The sequence below is a fragment of the Petaurus breviceps genome, unplaced genomic scaffold (genome assembly GCF_028583685.1).
Source record: "Petaurus breviceps papuanus isolate PSGF00001 unplaced genomic scaffold, PetGlider_PUasm1.0 209, whole genome shotgun sequence".
NCBI classification, from domain to species: Eukaryota; Metazoa; Chordata; class Mammalia; order Diprotodontia; family Petauridae; genus Petaurus; species Petaurus breviceps.
The window spans coordinates 1,113,323-1,136,283 of NW_027185854.1; the positions used below are offsets into that span (position 1 = coordinate 1,113,323).

The 22,961-nt window shown below is 39.0% G+C and overlaps 1 protein-coding gene across 1 annotated transcript in view; it reads left to right on the forward strand.

The window, feature by feature from the left end:
* The window catches only part of LOC138165483 (probable ATP-dependent DNA helicase HFM1), a 126,503-nt gene that overhangs the window by 62,656 nt on the left and 40,886 nt on the right, over positions 1 to 22,961 (forward strand). The window contains exons 23-29 of the mRNA XM_069093853.1: positions 5,537 to 5,634; positions 5,724 to 5,855; positions 7,037 to 7,122; positions 7,452 to 7,535; positions 7,751 to 7,908; positions 9,759 to 9,862; positions 10,303 to 10,446. Of these exons, the coding sequence (XP_068949954.1) occupies positions 5,537 to 5,634; positions 5,724 to 5,855; positions 7,037 to 7,122; positions 7,452 to 7,535; positions 7,751 to 7,908; positions 9,759 to 9,862; positions 10,303 to 10,446 (806 nt within the window). The remainder of the gene's footprint in view (positions 1 to 5,536; positions 5,635 to 5,723; positions 5,856 to 7,036; positions 7,123 to 7,451; positions 7,536 to 7,750; positions 7,909 to 9,758; positions 9,863 to 10,302; positions 10,447 to 22,961) is intronic.

The following is a 22,961-nucleotide window of genomic DNA, read 5'->3' on the forward strand; positions in this document are numbered from 1 at the left end:
TTCCCTACTAATTTTCTAGGGCCAAAAGCGCCTTATTCTTCTATTTTAAGCCATGTTTCAGCAATCCGAAACTTGTTTTTAGATCCCACATTTCACCCACTATACACTTCCCAAATCTTTTCTACAACCTCTGCCTTCAGTTGGGAAGTGCTAAAAATATGGCTTGTGCCCCTGAGGTCATCATTTTCTTGACTTTTAAATTTTTTTATTTAATATTTTTCCATAATTACACAAAAAACAATTTTCAACATTCATTTTAAAAATTGAGTTCTAAATTCTCTTTCTCTGTCCCCACCCTCCCCCTTATTGAGAAGGCAAGCAATTTGATATAGGCTATACATGTGTAGTAATGAAAAACATTATTTCCATATTAGTCATGTTGTAAAAAAAAAAAATAGACCAAAATGAAACCCCAAGAAAAATAAAGTAAAAAAGTGTGCTTAAATCTGTATTCAGACTCCATCACTTGGTCATCACTTTCTTGCTTGATACTTTGTACCCTACAGCAAGGCTTTCTGGATGTCTTCTACTAGTATCCTGTGTTCTCACATAAAATACTGGAAGTGAGTACTGACTGTTAGGTGTGAAAAGTCTTTGGGTGTCACAGATGCTACACATAGCTGTTACTCTTCTCTGCTTCAAAAAAGAGAATGATTTTGAAGGTCACTACAAAATTTCCGTTGTCCTCCCTGCTTCCTAGAATCAAGAACCTTGTTCTTTGTCTTCCTGATAGTTTTTTCAGCTCACTCCTATAGTAGACGCTGCATCCTCTGCATCATGTCCTTTTCATGGTGTCTTTGTGTTGGCATCTCACCCCAATTACTCTTCAAAATAGAACTTACCTTTTGACTGAGTTTCAGGATTTCTAGATGCAACTTCTGACCACATTTGTGGTTCTCCTTCAGCTCAGCTTCTCTTCATATCTTGGTTTAATATAGCCTCCAATTTTTTTGCTCTGAAGAACTCACTACACATGATTCTGGATCAGCTCTTTTTTTGGCTATATTTATTTTATTTCCAGTCAACATGGCATACAACTCTTTTTTTTTTTCATGAGACAGTCCAGAAGCTTTATATAACTCATAAGCTCTGTTTTGTTCATCATAAAGGTGTCTGCCATGGTGTTTACTTTTCTAAAATACTTGATTCAACTAAACTTTGAAATATAATTAACTAATGTTCAAGAAGCAGTGTACATGTTATTTATATGATTTATTCTGGACCCAAAAGGTCCTGGGGGAAGTTCTAATCTCTTTAGTTTTGGTTGTGATGGCTAGGGATGAGGGAGAGTGACTCTGCTACAGGCCTCTGTAGTTTTGATTAAAGAACCAGTATTTCAGGGTCCAAACAGCTCAATTACTCGGAAATAGGTATAATACCACCGGTTTGAAGCTGTAGGAAGGTGCTATGTAATAGGAACATCCCCATATAGTACGGGACTCAGTCTGTCTGTCTGTAACAGGGTATAATCCCCATCCTGAAATGCTCCCCTAAGCCTTCCATTTCACTACTACCTCAAGTTTCTGATGAGAAAGTGTGTCATTAGACAACATTTCTTTGTTAATAGAGCTTTTGCTATTAATTTCTTCAAGAATTTTTTGTCTCCTTTTATTTTTTTTCAAAATTTGAAAAAAAAAATCCAGAGAAAATTAATTCCTCTTTCCTGATTAATTTTCATGAGTCTGTGCTCAACTTTCCATTTTCATCATCCTGCCACGTTGCTGCCACATGAGAAATATTGATTTCACTTTCAGTGTGATATTTACCCATATTGCCTGGTATTTGGCATGTCCCACAGTGACTCACGAGGCAAGGTCGTGTATGTGCAGTGCACCTGTGCACCACTAGATGGAGCTCACGCATCTTTGGGTCTCTGGTTACTGAGCTTTGTCACCTGCCTCTGAAAGCTGTTTGTAGAGCGATTCAAAGCAGCGCTCTGCTCTTCCGTCAAGTTCTTTACTGACAAAGAATGCAATCTGGTAATCGGTTTGCATTTACAATTATTCCTTAACAAATGCATTTATTAGATTGGTTTCAGAACAATACAACGAACTGCAATTCCACAAGAAGTTTAAAGTGCTTTATAATTATATACTTATGCATATGTATATTATTTTTATTATTACCACCTCAAACAGTGCCTTGCAAACTGTGATTCTCACTGAGAGATGTACTAGTAACTTACTGTGATGAGTTTCTTCAGGTTGAGTTGTGGACATTCCTCTGCCCTACATTTCTCTGCCTCAGCATAGCACTAGCTTTAGGGTTTGGAGCTTTGCCCTCAAGCTAAACTCTTCAGGAATCACAGCTGAGTTTTATTTTCAGCTAATTAGTACTTGTTTTCCAATTGGACTGGTCTCACTCAATCTGGAAGATCACAGAAATTGTCTCTGGCTGTTGTCACAGCAGCAATGCTAGAAATAAACAAAATTGTAAAATATGGCTGTTCCTTTTTTCTTCTTTGTCTTCCTAATGCTTTTAATCCAATCAGAGGAGCTTTTAAGTCTAGCCTCCTAAGGAACTTGACAGGTCTGGGCAAGCCTTAGCTGTTCTAGTTTAAACAAGAAGATAATTTGTTTATCAATCTCTGAGCTTTTTGGAAACTGACAAGCAAATTTAGTCACCAGGCAACCTTTGATTCCTTATAACCAGTTAGATATCATGCATCTTAAATTGAGCAGATAACATCATAGGTTTTTTTTTTCTCTTCTTTTCTTTGCTATACCATTAAAAAGGAGTGGGAAATAAACCTCAAGGGCAGTAGATCCTGTATGCCACATTTCCTGTGTCCCACATTCAGTAAATGCAGAGGTCTCTCACAAATTCCTCCTCTGGTGCTTCATTGTGATATGGACTCTGGGTTCTCAAAGGCTAGGACGGCAGAATATAAGTGGTAGTAGGGTATACCATGGCCAAAAAGCTTTAAGTCTCCCTCCAGCAACATACTGAGTGTGTTTTCAAGAAACTTGTCACCAGCAGTCTGGCCACTTGGAAGACTTTTTTTTCTTTTTGTCCATAGCAACCATGAAACAAAGATACATACAAAATAGCTCTCAGTACATACAAAATATCTCTCAGTTCTGTCTGAACCCTTGCCACTTCTGTCGTGATGATGGCAGTGGCAGAAAAAGAGACAGAAGGTGCCAAGAATCTCTCAGTTTTCAGACCATCTCCAAATTTTAATATGACTTCTGATACTCTGTAAGATCCTTGTCAAATAAAAAGCAGCTATGAATGTTACTGGAGGAGCTGAATCATATCAGTCTTGAAACCAGGAGAGATAAGGAGGTTGCTGCTCAATGGCGCTCCTTGGAGAGGGAAAGAAAGACACTGGTAATGAGGCTCTTACCATATGCCAGAGGCAGCAGACATTGTCTTGTGAGATATCTGGTAGCTGATCAGCAAGCATTTATTAAATACTTACATTGTGCCAGGCAGTGTGATCAGCACTGGGGCTACAAAGAAAAAGCAAAAACAAGCCTTGCTCTCAAAGAGTCTACATTCTAATGAGGGAGATGATATGTATGTAAATAAGCATGTGTATATTCATATATACATACATATACGTGTATGTGTGTGTGCGTGTGTGTATATACACATATACATATACAGAGTAGATAGAAGGCAACCTCCAAGGGGATGGAAGTTGGTGCTATGACACTGGAACTCAGGAGAGAGAGAGTAGGACTGAATAAAAATGTAATTGAATCCAGGGGGAATTTATGAGATCACCAAATGAGAGAGAAGAGAAATGGGGCAAGAGCTGAGCTTTGGGAAATAATGAGTTAGTGGGTGTGACAGGATGAAGGTCTAGCAAAGGAGGCTTGAGAAGAAGTTGGATAGAAAGAGAAAGGTCAGTGTCACAAACACCCAGATAGAAGTACTCAGGAGGACAAAGTGGTCAACAGTGCCCAGCTTCTGCAAAGAGGTCAGGAAGGATTAGTGCTGAGGACTGTTGGCATTTTTGGAGAGAGTGATATTCCAGTAGATTGAAAGCCAGATTGCAGTGGATTTAGAAGAAATTAAAATGAGAGGAAGCAGAGACTTGTCTTTTTTCTTCTATGTTTTATTAATGCCTTTTATTTTTATGCTAGTCATTTCACAGTAAGCCACTCCCCTACCTTCCACCATGACAGTGACACAAAAGAACAATTATGCAACCCTGATACAAGCACCACATCTGAGAGTGTATACAGCATGCCACACCAGTAGTCCTCAACTTCTTTAAGAATAATCATGTTTCATCATATGTGCTTTGGGAATGAGCTTAGTCTTTTCAATTCGTCAGAGTTCATTTGATTTTTAGTGTGTGTTTAAAAAAATTGTATTATTCTGGTGTGCATCATTTCTTTGATGGAAGCAGAGATTTTTCAAGAAACTTTTCTGAGAAGGAGAAGTGGGAGACAGAATGATATCTAGTGAGAATTGTAGGATTCAATTGGGATTTTTTAAGACTGGGAAAGACATGATCATATTTGTAGGCACCAGGGAAGGAGCCAGTAGTATAAGAGAGGAGAAAGAAAGAGGGAGGAAAAGAGAGAGAAAGAGTGCAAGTGTCATAGAATTCTGCTGGAGAAGATAGAAAGGGATAGGATCAAAGATGGAAAGGGGCTGGCCTTGGTAGGTAGAAGGCCCACGTCTCTCATCTGGGATGGGAATGAAGGAAGAGATAGTGGGGGGTGATGTCAGAGGAATGTGAGATGAGCGGGAAGGGAGAAGAGAAAGCCTCTGGCAAATGGCCTCATTTTTTTGGATGACTTAGCAAGCCTCAGCTGAGATGGCAGGGAGAAGGGGGTGCTGTGGGAAGGTAACAGGAAGGTGTGGAATAGCTGCAGCAGCAGGAAAGGGGACAGAAAAAGAGGAACTGCTAACATTTTCCTAATGCTTGAAAGCTTGCTAAGTACATTATATGTCTTGCCTTTGTTGTGTCTCCTGATAACCCTAAGGGGAGAGTACTGCAGGTAGTTTTATTGTTCAGTCATGTGTCTGACACTTTGTGACCCCATTTGGGGTTTTCTTGGCATTGATTCTGGAGAGGTTTGCCATTTCCTTCTCTAGCTCATTTTACAGATGAGGAACTGAGACAAATAGGGTTAAATGACTTGCCCAGGGTCACAAGCTAGTAAGTGTCAGAGGCTGGATTTGAACTCACAAAGATAAATCTTCCCAACTTCAAGATCACACTCTATCCACTGTCACACCTAGCTATCCTAGGTGGAGATGTGTCCATCCTCACGTAGGCAGAAAATGTCAGAGTTCAGGTGCAAACCCACCTGTATCCTGCCTCTAGGCCCAGGGTCCTTTCCACCACAGCAGGGTTATAAGCCTCATCTATGAGCAATAAACTCATTAGAGGAAAGGAGATTCCTAAGGGGAGATGTTAGTAAGAGAAAAAAGGAACAGACCTTAAGGCACACCTGTATTTAGAGAGTGGGAAGAAATAGATTAAAGACCAAGTGGCTGAAGAATTGGAAGAGAGGAGATTAAAGAAGGGGCTAATATGTAATAGAAAATCTCTTTCTTTCCCCCATCTCAGTCTTATTCAGGCTCATCTTGGATGCCTTCCTCTTCAGGACTTTGCTTTGACACAAGACACAGCTAAGATTTTCAGAAGTGGCACAAGAATTACAAAGTGTAGGATAAAGTTTAATATGATTTCTCGGTACTTTTTACTAAACTAGAATAGTATAATTTATGACCAAAAAATGCCTCTCTTCTTTTAGGGTTGTCAGAGTGTCTGGCAGCACAAGAAAAGAATTTTGTAGCCCTCTTAAACAGTTTGATTTTAGCTAAATGCTTTCGGGCTAAACTTTGGGAAAATTCTCTGCATGTATCCAAACAACTGGAAAAAATTGGTAAGTATGAAATTTTTTTTAAAAGTTTGTAAATAGATATCAGTAATTCATTTCAAATCACTGTCTTCAAAATCCAAAACAATGTGTGTTTGCTAGGTTAAATGAGATATCTTAATTTCTTCTTGATAACCTGTTTTTCATTTACGTTTATATAATTTTCTTTTTTTCAAACCAAGACTAGATTTTGCATTTAGTTTGATCCCATCTTTTGCAGTGTATATTTTGTTTTAACCCTAGTGACAAAGCACCCCACTCTTAAGCCATACCCAACTGTATCACATCTTGTTGTCTAGTTATGTCTCAGCATTCTCCTTAGTAATAGGCTATTGCTACTTCCTTGGAGTCAGAAGTCTTGGGTTCTAGTTCTGTTTATTAGTTTTGTGAACTTAAACGAGTTATTTGGTCTCTGTGAATCCCAGCCTCTTGGGTTATTGACTTCTATCTATTAAAGGCCATTGAGCCAGAAGAGGGGGAAGGGAAGAATCAATTAAAGATAACAAAAACAAAAAGGAACTTCATTAAAAATGTTTTGTTTACTTTTACAACAGATGACATGATATTCAGTAAATACAATAAATAAAAATATATTTTGTTCAAGTGAGGAAGAAAGAGGGAGAGGATAAATTAAAAGTGAGAGGATACAGAAGCAGATTGGCAAAGAGAGAGGCACTGGGTGGAGACTTGTACATAGAATTAGCTCACCATGGGTAGAGCTAAAGACAGATATCTACATAGGAGAAAATGGTACGCAAAGAGAAAAACATTAGAGAGGGACACAGAAAGGAGACATACAGACCAAATTTTTTTACTATTAAAAATAAACACTGGGGGTGGCTAGGTGGTGCAGTGAATAGAGCACTAGCCCTGGAATCAGGAGGACCTGAGTTCAAATCTGACCTCAGACACTTAACACAAAGACTAACCATGTGACCTTGGGCAAGTCACTTAACCCCACTTGCCCTCTAAAAAGCAAAAAAACAAAAACAAAATAAACATGAATCGGATGAGAAAAATTTTGGTCACAATTTTGCAAAATTAGTAACTCACTGGAAAATTTTTCACAGTTAAAATGAACTTTATCTCATTTTTCATTCACATAGTTATCAAATGTTGGTAGAATGAATTGTATTGGAAATAGTTGATTTAAAAACTATCACTATCTTCTGTTTAATTTTCCACAGGTGTAACATTGTCAAATGCAATGGTAAATGCAGGTCTGACATCCTTTAAGAAAATAGAAGATATCAATGCCAGAGAACTTGAGCTGGTATTTATTATTCATTTATTCTGAATGCTTTTTGGATGCCACCCAAAATACAACTTATATTTTAAGGGTATTATTTTTAAGGCTTTTACCCCTTAAGGGTAAAGAAGGGAAGTGACTTTGACAAGGGAATTCCTTAGACTGTTACCATATGGGTTTATGGACCCCAACCCATAAGAAATAATACTGTCCCTCTAGTCTAATTTCTACAAAATGTTTTGAAATTTCCTAGTTTTACAAGTGCTAAATGCTATTAAAACTTATGACTATGAACAGTATTCTGCTTAGATTTTCAGTATTTTAATCAAATGTAATAATGTTACTATTTTCAGATTTTAAATAGACATCCTCCTTTTGGAAACCAAATCAAAGAAACTGTGATACATCTACCAAAATATGAGCTTAAAGTTGAGCAGGTATATTCATCTCTTTTCTTAAATCTTTTTCATTTTCTGTTTCTTTAAAAACAGCAGCCAGAACAAAAGAACCCATATTTAACATGTGACTTAATGGGGGAATACCCAAAATCCTTCCAAGGCCACAGTAATGCTACTTTCCTTAGTACAGCACTAAAGCCAAGTATGAGGATTATTTCACTTTTAACACTTTTATGACTGTATTTTTTTTTAAGATTTCAAGATACAGTAACATAGTTGCTGAAATTTTAGTGACCGTCTTCCTAAGAAACTTTGAGCAACTTCAGACTAAAAGAACAGCACCAGATTCTCACTATGTGACGCTGATAATAGGAGATGCAGAAAACCGAGTGGTTTTTAAACATAAACTTATGTAAGTCAAAAATTTCAGATTATGTTTTTTTAAATAATATGATTTTTTAAAAAGATGTACCCAGCAAAAAGAGTGGGAAATAAGATTGTCTGAAAACTATTAAATTGTATACTATTGATTCTACAGCTGAATTTTTCAAATTGACCCCTGAAGGAGATTTCAAAGAGTGATAACATTTGTTGTGTTGTTTCTGATTATCACAGGCAGCAGTTGTGAAGCTATCAGCAGAATAGAGAATGGTAGGCCACTCCTGTGGTCCGAAGTAGTAGTGAGAGAATGCTCTTCCCCTTGCCCCTAGGAACCACTAGAGCAAAATTTCTTGTCTGTCACTGCTTAGTTCATATAAGGCCACCCAGTGACTCCTGTTAGTGCAGAATACTCCTCACTCAACTCAGAGTTTGCCCTGTCTTCACACTGAGATCTGACATCTCTACCATAAGCACCATGTAGAATCTAGACAGTATGCATCCACCACTGCCAAGCATCCAGCGTACCATTTTTATTTCAGTCTTTACCCTTAAGTTTTTCATGGAGGAACCAGCTACCCTTAAGGGTAAAGAAGGGAAGTGACTTTGACAAGGAAATTCCTTAGACTGTTACCATATGGGTTCATGGACCCCAACCCATAAGAAAGCACTTTCCAGGTATGAGTCAAATATGAGGATCCTAAAGGTTTTGTATTAACTGGCAAGCTTACCTGTCCCCTTGTGTCCCTATTGAAGACATTCCTGTATTAATTTCTGAATATTTTCTCAAAATTCCATGATGACTGTCTTTGTTAGGGCAATACAACTGATCAGTTTAGTGTTAGGCTTAAATCGCTTAATGGCCTGTAGACAAAACAACTTGTTCTTGACAGAATTTTCATTTTTTAACTAGTTATGATATTGTGTAGATACAGTCCATCTCATCAGTTTTTAAAATAAGAAGGTGAATGCAATTACTATATTTACAAATGTTGTTGTTTATGAAAGTCTATCTCTGCTTAAACAAATTCTTCCCTAATACCCACTAAAATTTCTTTCATCTACCTGAAATAAGTAATGAAATACTGCATTTTGATGTACTTATTTTTATGTATCACATCCTCTCTGTTGGATTATAAATTTCTTGGGGGTAAGGACCTTTGTCTTTGTTTCTCCAATGATGCCTGTTACCAGTACCATACAAATGAGTGGGCATGAAAATAACCAGCTCTTTCAAATTGCAGTGATTTTTTTTTCCTTTTTTTCTTTTTTATTAAGCAATCAGGGTTAAGTAACTTGCTCAAGGTTACATGGCCAGTTATTTCTGGGTGTGGTGCTGAGTGTCTGAGCCCAGGATTCGATCTCCAGGTCGTCCCAACACTGGAGCCGGTACTCTTACTCGCTGAGCCACCTGGCCGCCCCTAAGCAATTGGGGTTAAGTAACTTGCTCAAGGTTACATGGCCAGGTGTTTCTGGGTGGGTGCTAAGTGTCTGAGCCCGGGATTTGATCTCCAGGTCGTTCTGACACTGGAGCCGGTGCTCTTACTCGCTGTGCTACCTGGCCGCCCCGAGCAGTGATTTTTTTTTAAGTTTGGTCACTGAGTTCCTTTTGGTAATCACATATTCCCAGCTGACTAAATAATAAGGCTACAAGACCTCATTCGTGTACCAATTCTAATATGTTGAAGCAATAGTGTTGGTGGTAAGAAAGGGAAGATAGAAAGTATATGCTATTGCTGCCATTTCCTCCATCATTCTGGATGATGATGAGGATTCTGGATGAGCAGGTGACCTCAGTTAGAAACATTTCAAACCCTGGTCATTAACTTGTATTTCATTCAGCACTTGTATAATCTTTTTAAAAAATGTTAATATGTATTTCAGGGATTCTGTTTTACTAAAAACCGGAAATTGGACTAAAAAAATTGATGTTAAAAGAGCTCTTCAGTCTGAAGAACTTAGCGTTAATCTAATTAGTTCTGAATATGGTAAGTTAATTGAAATGTAAAAGATATAATTAATTTCAAGTTTGACAAAATAAAGTATTTTTTATGTTGAGACTAAAAACAATAAACATGACATTATTGTAAAAATATTCTGTTCATATAATATACTTGAACTTCGAAGACAACTCTTTGCATTAAATTAATTAGGCAAGAATAACCAAAGTATCAATAAAATTCACAAACTGAAAATTAGGCTACACCCAGTATTTTAAGAAACAAGATAATCAAGTTCTAATTGCTGTGACAATTTTGTTTGGATTTCCTTATTTTTAGATATATACAATTTTATCTGTAATATCAAATTTTTATAGTTCCAGGTATTTGGTTTATTTTTTAATTCTTCTAGCTATGTTGAAATGATAAAAATAATAAATGATTTCAAATAAAATATTGCAAAATGTTCTTACCTTCTCACCTTATAGTAGGACTTGATATTATGCAGAAGTTTACAGCCTTTTACCTAGGACCCAACAGACTTGAAAATCAAATGGTTATACAAAGAAATTTAGAAACAGAGACATATTGGAGACATTCAGATGGTTCTCCAAGAGAAGATGCTGGTACAGGTAAATGATAATGTCTTTACCAATTATATTCTGCACGCTTCTTTTAGTACTGTTTTCCTTGATGTTCTGAAGTTCTGAATGCTTTGTCACAGTTCATACTTTGGAGAATCAGCATGGTACAATATAGACAATCCCTAGATCTAAGGTCTAGAGTAAGCCTAAGTTCAAATCTCTCCCCTCATACTAGCTTTTTGACCATAGGCAAATCATTAAATATTTCTCAACCCAATTTTCTCATATGTAAAATAAGTATAATAATCCCTATATTGAACTTACCCTACCAAGTTGTTCTGAAGATGAAATGAGATAATGTATAAAAACAGTGCTTTTCACACTTAATGTCCTTATATAAATGTCTCTTAGAGCATAGATGTGGTTAGTGGGTTGTAGTCAGTGTCTCAGTGCTGGGGGCTCTAGGTTGAGGATTTGAAGCTTTGGAAAGTGTATTTAGCAAAATTAATAGAAGCTCCCTGATTGTATTCTTGCAGCTCACAGATTTCTTTGTGCTTAGAAGGTGACTAGAAAGTTCTTTAATGAGTAGAGAGATAGTGGAAAGAAAATATGTTTAGAAGTCAGAAGGTCTCACTTAACACTTACTATTCATGTGACCTTGGGCAAGTCACTTAACCCTAATTACCCTGCCTTCACCCCTCAAAAATAAAAAAAAAGCAAAAAAAAAAGTCAGAAGGTCTGTGCTTGAACTTGGCTCATCTACTTCCTGTACGTGTCTTTGGGCTTCACTTTTCTCATCTTTAAGAGATTGGACTAAATTACTTCCAAGTTCCCTTCCAGCTCTAAATCCTGTGAAACCCTGCATCAATAAATCAGTTATAGATGATATTTCTCAGGCAGCTATGAGCAGAGGTAAAGGATCTTGCATTTCTAGACCCTCCCCATAAGTCTTGAATAGTATTCCTGGTCCATTCCATTCTGTTAAACACAGAATGAAACATTGGCTTCAAAGCACATGCAGAGGGGTCTCCACATGGAGGACAAGCCAGCTTATACTGGAAGCTCTTAGCATTAATGATACTAGCAGCCCATTTTGTCCCCTTCTTTTTATTTTGCCTAGGTAGAGGGTGCCTCTCCAGAGATCTTAGAAATATTTTTCAACAGGCACTATTATCACTTGTTTTTCCTCCTACTGAGGTGAAGGAGTTCATTGACAGTGATGGGAAAGTGCTAGGATCGCAACTCCCGTCAAACTAGCATAACTATTCACCTTCTTTCTCTCTGGACTATGATGACAGCAAGGACTTATAATGAAGGAGAGTAGTTGCAGGGATAAGAGGCCATTGGAGGGGCAGCATCTATTAAAGCAAGTATATCCAGATCTTTCTACACCTACTGCTTTTACTTGAAAGTAGAAATATCTTCTACATTTCTTTCTTCTCTTCCTCAAAGGAAAATAAAAACATCCTTTAGCATGGGGAGGAAGATTTTTAAAATGGCCCATCTAGGGAAAAGGAAAAGGGTGCCATGAATATAATTCCTGGAACAAGGACCCATAGGAAATACTGTGATTGAAATGCCCTTATCCCAACTCTCAGGAAAATAGATAATGATTGACATGCTTATTTCTGATCAGGAAGAGGCCACAGATATGGAAAGGGAAGGGCCTTTCTGGATCAGAGGTCATATTTCTTAATATGACCTAATATTCCTAATATAAACAAGGCTGACTTGAGTGTGTTTTGGAAATAGGAGATCTGGGATCTGACCCACAACCTCTCCAAGGGAGACAGAATTCAGCCTTTATAGAGAATAGGAAGTCTGTGGGAAAAGTCTGAAGAAGGAGTTTTGTTTTTTCCCTTACCTATTTCCCAGAAGGGTTTGGGCAAGAGTTGTGTCTATTTGCTACACCTTAAATATTGGTAGACTAGAGGGATGATACCTTGGGACTCAGGTTTATGCCACTTTCCCTGATCAGTCAAAAGGGGAGGCTAATATGTAGTTTATTATCACTAGCTTAGCTCTCTCCCATCAAATACTGGTAACACAAAAGATCACTTTGAATGGTGGGTAAATCTCCTTACCAAAGTAAGCTGTAAACAAAAATCAAGGAAGTTATGCAGATTAGAATAAATGAATGAATACATGAGAATGAGTGAAGTCTTCATCTGGGAGTGAGATATGATCTTAGCTCCAACAAGGAGAGATTTCACCTCTCCACTCTTGGCCATCTCTTGAATTATAAAGAGTATGTTGGGGTGGCCAGGTGGCTCAGCGAGTAAGAGCACCAGCTCCAGTGTCGGGATGACCTGGGGATCGAATCCAGGCTCAGATACTTAGCACCACACCCAGAAATAACTGGCCGTGTAACCTTGAGCAAGTTACTTAACCCCGATTGCTTTAAAAAAAAAAAAAAGAATATGTTGAGAGTCTGGCTGCCCCACACATCTGTGGCTTTATGGAAATGACCTATCAGTATTTAAAAGTCCATGTTTGTCTCTTAATCACCTCTCCAATTTTCTTGGGTCACTTAATCTTCCTTAGGTATGCCAGCCATAGCATCCTGGGTCCCGAGGTCTCTCAGTCAATCAAGAATCACATCTCTTTACGTGCATGCCCCAACCCACTGCTGTCCAACAGAAAACCATCCACAAGGGGACAGAGGTGTTATATAAACCTTTCTTTGGCAGGAGATAGTGTTATCTTCTCTGCTTCAGTATGTTTGGGTGTGAAACATTCATCTTTTTTACACATAGCTTCTTTATAATGAAAATTCACACTACATTGTATCTCTAATAAAGGCCTCATTTCTTTTTTTAATAGTATATATATTTTTTTTAACATTTGATTTTAAAACTTTGAATTCCAGATTCTTTCTCTTCCTCCCTCGTCACCTACCCTTACTGGGAAGCTAAGCAATTCAATATAGGTTGTACATGTGTAGTTATGCAAAACATTTCCATAGTGGATATATTGTGAAAGACTGACTATATTTCCCTTCATCCTATCCCACCCTTCACTTGTTCTGTTCTCTACTTTGATCCTGTCCCTTTTCAAAAGTGGGTGCTTCCAACTTCCCTCCCCCCCAGCCTGCCCTCTCTTCCATCATTCCCCCTCTCATCCCCTTCTCCCCTACTCTCCTGGAGGGTGAGATACCCTATTTAGTGTGTCCCTAAGCCAAATTCAATGAGAATAAGGTTGACTCATTCCCTTTTGCCTTCCTGTTCTTCCCCTCCATTATAACAGTTTTCCCTTGCCTCTTCTATATGAGATAATTTACCCCATTCTGTCTCTCCCCATCTCCTCTCATTATATTCCTCTCTCACCTCTTAATTTCACCTTTTAAGTATCATCCCTTCCTATTAAATTGGTCCTGTGCCTCTGTCTAGGTATACCTGTACACATATATACACACACTCACATATGTATTCATATACCCATATACCCTCCAATATAGACATATATGTGTATGTATACACATATATGCATATATGTACATATATATATATATAAATTTCTATTCCCTTCAACTATTCTCATAGTGAGAAAAGTTTCACAAGCTACAATTATTGTTTTTCCATGTAGGAATGTAAATAGTTCAACTTTGATAAGTTCCTCATGATTTCTTTTCCCTGTTTACCTTCTCATGCTTCTCTTGCTTCTTGTATCTGAGTGTCATATTTTCTATTCAACTCTGGTTTTTTTTCATCAAGAATGCTTGAAAGTCCTGTATTCCACTGAATGACCATATTTTCCCCTGAAAGATGATACTCAGTTTTGTTAGGTAGGTGATTCTTGGTTTTAATCCCAGCTCCTTTGACCTATGGAATATCATATTCCAAGCCCTTCGATCCCTCAGTGTAGAAGCTGCCAGATCCTGTGTTATCCTGATTTGTTTCCACAATATTCAAATTGTTTCTTCCTGGCTACTTGTAATATTTTCTCCTTGATCTGGGAATTCCGTAACCTGGCTATAATATTCCTAGGAGTTTTCTTTTTGGGATATTTTTCAGGAGGTGATCGTTGGATTCTTTCAACCTCTATTTTGCCCTCTGGTTCTAAAACATCAGGGCAGTTTTCCTTGAGAATTTCTTGAAGGATGATTTCTAGGTTCTTCTTTTGATCATGGCTTTCAGGTAGTCCAATAATTTTTAAATTATCTCTCCTGGATCTATTTTCCAGGTCAGTGGATTTTCCAATGAGATATTTCACTTTGCTTTCTATTTTTTCATTTGTTTGGATCTGTTTAATAGTATCTTGATTTCTCATAAAGTTACTAGCTTCCATTTTCTCCAATCTAATTCTGAAGGAATGATTCTCTTCAATGAGCTTTTGAAATTCTTTTTCCATCTGGAAAATTTGGTTTTTTTAAGTCATTCTTCTCCTCATTGCCTTTTTGAGCCTCTTTTGCCATGTGAGTTAGTCTATTTTTTAAGATGTTATTTTCTTCAGTCAGGTTGTTAATTCTCATTTCATAATATTCTTGCATTGTTCTCATTTCTCTTCCCAATTTTTCCTCCATGTCTCTTATTTGGTTTTCAAAATCCTTTTTAAGCTCCTCTATGGCCTGTAACCAGCTCATATTTTTCTTGGAAGCTTTTGGTGTAGGAGTTCTGACTTCACTGTCTTCCTCCTGTTCTGTACTTTGCTTCTTTTTGACCCCAAAATAGGAGTTTTATGTCGGATTGCTCTGCTTGCTTTGTTTCCTTTGCCTGCTTATGTTGCCACTCAATTACTTGACTTTTGAGCTTTTTGCCACTGTAAAACTCTGCTACCAGAGAGAGGAGCTTTGCTCCAAATCACTGGGGTTTTCACAGCTGCTGGAGCTATTAGTTGGGTGCCCTCTCTGAAGCCTCCACATGCTCTGGCAAACTGGTCACACGCCCCAGGACCTCCTCCCTAGATTACAATCCAGATCCAAGAAGGTTAAAGCAAGAGCGATTACCCCTCAGACTGGTCACTTGGTCCCCCTACACTCTTCAGGCCAGGAGTTAAGCTGCCATGTGGCAGAGGCTACATATGTGGCTGTGGTGCCTCAGCTGCTTCTCCCTCCAGGGGGTAAAGGCCGGACCGCACTCCTGAACTCCTGGTTCCCAAAGTCCACACTTCACTGACCTCTCACTTTGTCCTTAGCATCTATGGGTTGATAATTCTGCAAACCACCACAACTGCTGGTGATCTGAAGTCACTCCAGCCGGCGGCTAGTCAGGCCGCCCTGAGGCTAAAACCTCCAACTCATGAGGAGCTGGGCTCAGCTCCCAGAGCACTGCACTGGTCCCTTTCTGCCGGCCTGCCAGGCTGTCTTCAGTGGGAGGTTAGCTTCTCTTTATCATTTTGTGGGTTCTGTAGCTCCAAAGTTTGTTTAGAGTCATTTTTTACATGAATTGGAGAAGGTGGAAGCAGGAGCCACACGGATGTCCTGTTTCTACTCCGCCATCTTGACTCTGCCCCCTCTACAGACCTCATTTCTAAACTATATGGAGAAATGAGTCAAATTTATAAGGACACAAATCATTCCCCAGTTGATTAACGGTCAAAGGATATGAATAGGCAGTTTTCAGATGAAGAAATTAAAGCTGTATTTAGTCATATAAAAAAAATGCTCTTAATTGCTATTGATTAGAGAAATGCAAATCAATACAACTCTTAGGTGCCACATCATACCTTTCAGATTGGCTAACAGTGACAAAACAGGAAAATTATAAATGCTGGAGATGTGGGAATATTGGAACATTAATGCATTGTTGGTGGAGTTGTGAATTGATCCAACCATTTTGGAGAGCAATTTGGGAACTATGCCCAAAGGGCTATAAAAATGCACATGCCCTTTTACCCAGCAATACCAATTCTAGGGCTGTATCTTAAAGAGCTCATAAAAATGGGAAAGGACCCACGTGTACAAAAATATTCATAGCAGCTCTTTTTGTGTTGGCAGAGAATTGGAAATTGAGGGGATGCCCATCAATTGGGGAATGGCTGAATGAGTTGTGGTTTATGAATGTAATGGAATGCTATTGTGTCATAAGAAATGATGAGCAGGCAGACTTCAGAGAAACCTTGAAAGGCTTATATGAACTGATGGTGAGTGAAGTGAGCAGAACCAGGAGAACATTATACACAATTATAGCCACGTTGTGTGATGACTCACTTTGATACACTTACTTAGCTCTTCTCAGCAGTGCAAGGTTTTAAGACAACTCCAAAAAACTCATGGTGGAAAATGCTATCCACAGCCAGAGAAAGAACTACTGAATGGAGATCAAAGCATACTATTTATTCTCTCTCTCTCTCTCTCTTTTGTTTCTTCTTTCTCATGGTTCATCTCATTGGTTGTAATTCTTCTTTATGACATGACTAATGTGAAAATATGTTTAGGGGTGGCACAGTGAATAGAGCACCAGCCCTGGAGTCAGAAAGACCTGAGTTCAAATCCGAACTCAGACACTTAACACAAAAACTAGCTGTGTGACCTTGGGCAAGTCACTTAGCCCCAATTGCCCTCCAAAAAAAAAAAAAGAAAATGTGTTTAATATGAATGTATATAGAGAGCCTATATCAGATTGCATGCTGTCTTGGGGAAGGAAGAGAGGAAGGAGGCAGATAAAATTTAAAACTGGAAAGATTGTGGAACTGAATGTTGAAAACTAAAAATAAATTAGTTTTGAAAAAGAAAAAAAATTCACACTGTTTTTCCTAGCATTCACAGCCCCTCACCATCAATCAGGTTTTGCCTCATTTTCCAGACTTCACATATTACTCCCCTTAGTAGACTCCTTACTCCAACCAAGCTGGACTGCTCACCATCCCTAGAACATGTCTTTTACTTTCCTGTTTTCATGCCTTCATTTGTACTTGTTAACAAATTTATTTTGTGATTCTAATAACTGTCCTTTTTCTGGATAGTAAGAGAAATTAATAGTATACTCTTACACTAATAATGAATTATTAATTTGTGATCTACCCTTTTCCTTTTATTTCTGTCCATCTCTTGAAAAGGTCAGTTAATCTCAGGTTTAGCTGAGTGATAAGATTCGCTTCTAGCCATCAAGGTACATGTTCTCAGTTAATTAGGGGTGCAGGATTCCACCCAGTTGGGACACCTAATTTCCCTTCAGAGTCTAAGCAGAATCCAGTCTAGATGAGCATTTGCCTGGGGGAAGGAACTCCTGTCCTCGCTCTCCATTAGAGTTTAGGGCATCCCAGCTTGTACAAGAGAGAACTAGCTGGAGAGGTTCTCATGGAGGTGGCTGCCTGCCTGGATGCCTTGAGGCTGCTGAGTCTCAGGATCAGGCTCAGCAGGAGGAGCTGCAGCCTTTTAGCCCCCTTCCTAATTAAATGTCCACCATTCAGGCTTAATTTTCACTTGTCAGGGAAGTTCCTTTTCAGAATGGATTTGAGGTGTTTCGGAGTCTCCCTTTGGGGTCTTTGGTTACTAAGAGAAACCCCTGACCATTAATGTATTGATTACTGGCTAGCCTAATTAATAAACTGATTATTAGTTGCCCAGAAACTCTGTCTCTTGGAGTTTTCATTCATCACAGGGAGAAAGTGGATATAATGGTACTTTCTCTACTCTTTCTTCTTCACTACTGTCATCATTGCCATCATTTTATTAGACTGACTCATGAAGTAAGGTCTTTTAGCCTTGCTACTTAGTCAGTAGAGAATATGTGGTTGCCTTTGATTATGCCTAGAAGGTCTCCCCTGCTTCTTTTAGCCATCTGAAGTCCTGTCTAGCAGCTCACAGACCACCTCCTCACTGAAATCCCCATTATCTTCCCACTCATTAACAATTTTCCTCTCGGACCTTACTTTTCATATACTGCTGTGTATTATAGATAATCATTATGCATGTTTGTGGCCTGTTGACCTACTAAGACAGTAAGTTCCATGAGCACTAGGACTGTATTTTAGCTAAAGTTTGTATTTCCCCTTTGACATGCATTTCCTGAATGATGACTGCCAAGGTGGAGAATGACGGCATGTGTGAACGTGTCTAGAAAGACCAAGGCGATACAAAGGGACTAGAACTGTGCACACCAAGATCATCTGAAGGAATGTAGGATCTGTGACCCAGAAAACATGCTCAGCATTCTCCAGTAGGGAGGCATTAAACTCTCTCTGCTTTGTCTCAGAGTAGAACCAGGGCCAGGGAGGGAAACGGCAGGAAAGATTTCTGGTTAAGATGAGGAAGAAGTTCCTAACCATTAGGTGTTTCTTGTAACTTTGTAAAAGTATCTTTCCAAGTTAAGTCACCAAGAATTTATGAAGTGCCTCCTATGTGTCAGGCACCGTGCTCAGTGCTGCCCTCAAGGAGCTCCTCACTGAATGGGGAAGACAGCATGCAAACAGCCCTCTATAAGCAAGATATGGACGGGATGGTGTTAGGATCATTTCTGAGGGAAGGCACTTGCATTAAGGATCAGGATAGGCTTCTTGCAGAAGGTAAGATTTTAGCTGAGACCTTGAGGGAATCCAGATGGAGGAGATGAGGAAGGAGAAAATTCCAGACGTGGGGGAACAACCAGAGAAAATGCCCAGAGTCTGGAGATGGAGTATTGTGTGTGAAGACTATGAAGGAGGCCAGTGTTTCTGTGGAAGGAGTATGATATAAGAAGGAAGGAAAAGTAGGAAGGGACCAGATTGCAGAGGGCTTTAAAAGCCAGAGAATTTTATATTAATCTTGGAGATAATAGGGAGCCACTGGAGTTTATTGAGTAGGAAGGGTGAGGTGGTCAGACCTGTGCTTTAGGAAGATCAGTTTAGGAAGACAGCTGAATGGAGAATGGAGTGGGGAGAGACTTGAGGCAGGCAGACTCACCAACAGCTATTACAGTAATCCAGGTGTGAAGTGAGAAGAGCCTGCAATAGGCATGTACAAGAAGTATTCAAAATAGAATGGGCAGCACTAGGCAATAGATTGGATGGTGGGTGGGTGTGTGTGTGTGATAGAGAGACAGACAGAGAGAAAGAGGAGTCAAGGGTGACACCTTGGTTACAAGTCTGGGTGACTGAGAGGATGGTGATGCCCTTGACAATAACAGGGATATTAGGAAGGGGGGAGATTTGAGGAGGTAAAAGATAAAGGAGTTCAGTTTTGGACATGTTGAATTTAAGGTGTCTACCAGACATTCAGTTAGAGGTATCCAATTGGCAACTAGAGATTTGAGTCTGGAGGTTGGGAAAGAGGTTAGGACTGAATAAGTAGATTTGAAAATCATCAATATAGAGATGATTATTGAATCCACAGGAACTTATGAGATCCCTAAATAAAATTATATAGAGGGAGAAGAGAACAAAACCCTATAGGACACCCATAATTAGCAGGCATGGTCTGAATGAAGATCCAGAAAATGAGACTGAGAAGGAATAGTCAGACCTGTAGAAAGAAAACCAGGAGAGATCAGTGTCATGAAAAGCGAGAGAAAAGAGAATATCATGGAGAACAGGTTGATTGACAGTGTCAGAGGCTACAGAGAGGATAAGAAACATGAGGACTGAGAAAAATCCATTAGATTTGGCAGTTAAGAAATCATTGGCAAGTTTTGATGACGTTAGAAACCAGGCTTCAGAGAGGTAAGACAGTGAGAAGAAAGGAAGTGAAGGCAGCTATTGTGAATGATCTTCTTAAGGAGTTTACTTGCAAAAGGGAAGAATAGAAATAAATAGAGCATGAGAGGTAGCAGGAATGGATAAATCAAGTGAGAGGTTGTTTTTTTTAAGAATGGAAAGAGGCATGTTTGTAGATAGCAAGGAAGCAACCAGCAGAGAGGGAGAAACTAAAAATAAGTGAAGTGGAGATGGCAGATGGGGCAATCTGCTGGAGAAGATGGATGAAATGAGATCACTTGTGCAGAGAGAGAATAAGGCCTTCGTGAGAAGGGCCAGCTCTTATGTCACCTAGGGGTGAAGGAGGAAATAGAGGTGGATGGTGTCTTGTGTGTGCGATGAAGAAGAGGAGAAAAGAGGGAGCTCTTGGGGAATGGCCTCAATTTTTTCAGTGAAATATGAGGCAACATTCTCAGCTGAGACAGTGTGGGAAGGGAAGATATGATCAGTTTGAGGAAAGGCAAAAAGTGTTTGAAAAGCTGTTGTGGTGAATGAGACAGTGAATTAATTAGGGAGATGCAAAAGGGTTGCCTTCTGCAATGAGGGCCCAGTTGAGATTATGTAACATAAATTGGTAGTGGGCCCGGTCAGCATGGTTTTGTAATTTTCTCTTTGTTTAGCATGTATAAGAATGAAAACAGTGGATGTGGGAGCAATTCAAGGCTGAAGTTTGGCAGGGCAAGAGGTAAGGGACTGCAGAGAAGAGGACAGTTAGAGTTGAACTGAACCAATTCATCAATGACCAAGATAGGGAGGAGAGGAGAGAATAACCCATGTAGGATGAAGACCTCGAAAAGAACTGAAAGGTGCAAGCATTCAAGGTTATGGGGAGAACGAAGAGCAGGGTTACCAGATGTGAGGAAGAGGTGGGATGGCACCAGATTATGATCCGATAGATTCATTAACATTAAGAACTCTCAAGAACACCACTCTTGGGCAGTTAGAAAGTGTAGACATAGACAGAGGGCAAGTTACTTTGATGAGACAATATCTAAAAAATAAATGTTTGCTGTTGTTGATTGGTTTCATGGTTGAACTTCCCAGAGTTGCACTCAGTAGAAATCACTTTAGAGACTCTCTGTGTGGAGCTAGGGTGGAGTAGAAGAGATGGCCACAGGGAACTGGGAAGTGAGGGTGTTTAAGGAAATATCAATCTGTGTTTTGTAGTCCTCTAGTATGAGGTCAGGAGATGGACTGTGGAAGGGGTGGGTAGCTCTTGGATGGGACACTGGCTTGGGAATAAGAGATCAGGCAGTGCAGAGCAGTGTAGAGGGCACATTGGGGTTCAGAATCCCTTGGATGGGGAGGGTGCAAGTGCATTAATTATTGAGGAATGAGTTCCAATAAGTTATCATAGTCCTCAGGGAGTCAGACAGTTAATGTGGAGTTGGAGCAGGCTGGTTGTGTAGAGTGAGCAGTGAGAGCTGGGCTTTCTCACAATGGGGAAGGTTCTAAGCAGGGACTCACAATCAAGCTGACCTGAGGGTAGGATCATCAGGAGGGGAGTAGGGAGAGAGGCAATTAGTGTGGAGTTGTAACAGGAGAAATGGGATTCCAGAAGGGCCAATTCAATGGCCAGTCCAGGTAAGTGTCCTCCTTCCAAGGTGGTTGACTTCAACTCAAATTTTTTATGGTTGATCACAGCTACACATGATCACATTTTTATAAAGTTTATTAAAAACATTTTTATTATTTACAAGTTACATCACCATGAAATAGTTACTTGTAAAGAAAAAAAAACTTACTTTTTCCTGCCCGATTCCCAAATAATTGAAATTTTCAGCGTTAAGCTTATTCTTTTTTTTTTTAAACAAAGCATAACCAAGAAATATGTACTTTGCTAGATTTGAAGAAAACTGATGTGGAATTTATAAAGTCATTAGCATTTTAAATGCCATTCTGAGCATGAAAATTTTATGTACTTAAAGAACATGTAAGGACAAGATCATTATTTGTGCCTCTTGGAAATGCGTGCATTTAAGTAGTGGCCGAGGGGCTGTCCGCTTTCCTCTATCCTTGCTGGTGCCAAGTGTGTTAGCTTGCCAATTCGAGGACGCCACCCGGCTGAGCCTTTCCTATTTAAAAAATAAAATAAAGTGTTCAAATCTGTCAGAAAAAAACAAAGAATTGCACAGAGCAAGACTTAAAAAATAAGAAAAGCATGAATTCATGCCATTTGTGCAGACGCGGCTCTGAATTTCTGATCAGGCTGCAGACGTTGGTACATCAGAGATGCCTGAGGTTCTTGTTTTTTGTGGAAAGTTCTTATTTCGATCCTTTCCCACAGCCTCAGGAAGCTGACTCTTGGCCCTGCTCCTCCTTGTGGCTCCGAATATTTGCTCGGAAGACACTTGTTCACTAATAAATTCATTTTATTTTATTTTACATATTTGCGACTAGGGCTCTTAAAATGTAACATGTAAATTAATGTAAATCCATATGCACATTATGCAAAACTATGGAAATGTATGTTCCAAATACCCTGAAAAAAATCTGTTAGCTTTAAACTATACCTAAGTTTACAATTTGAGTTAATGTTCTCTGAGCACCTTAGTTTTCCAGTTATTGACCTCTATCAATTTATATTTAGTAATCAGACTAATGCAGTGAAATCGGGGAAAAAAAGAAGTATATTTTCCAAGTTCTCTCCTTTTAAGAAATAGTGCCAGGATTTTGTGACAGCTCAGGAGAAGAGTGGTGTAGTGGAAATAGCCCTGGTCTGGGAGTAAGACTAAGTCAGCTCTACTGCTTAATGACCTTGTGACCTTAATCTCTCTCAGCCTTCGTTTTGTTGTCTGCAAAATGGAAATAATAATATGCATACTATATCACAGAGCTGTTTTCTCATGCAGAAAGTACTCTGAAAACTCTGAAATACAAATGTACAACTTAAGCAAGTGATAAGTATATATTACCCTGTCCTGAATCCTGTGTTTGTCAGTTTTCCTAGATTT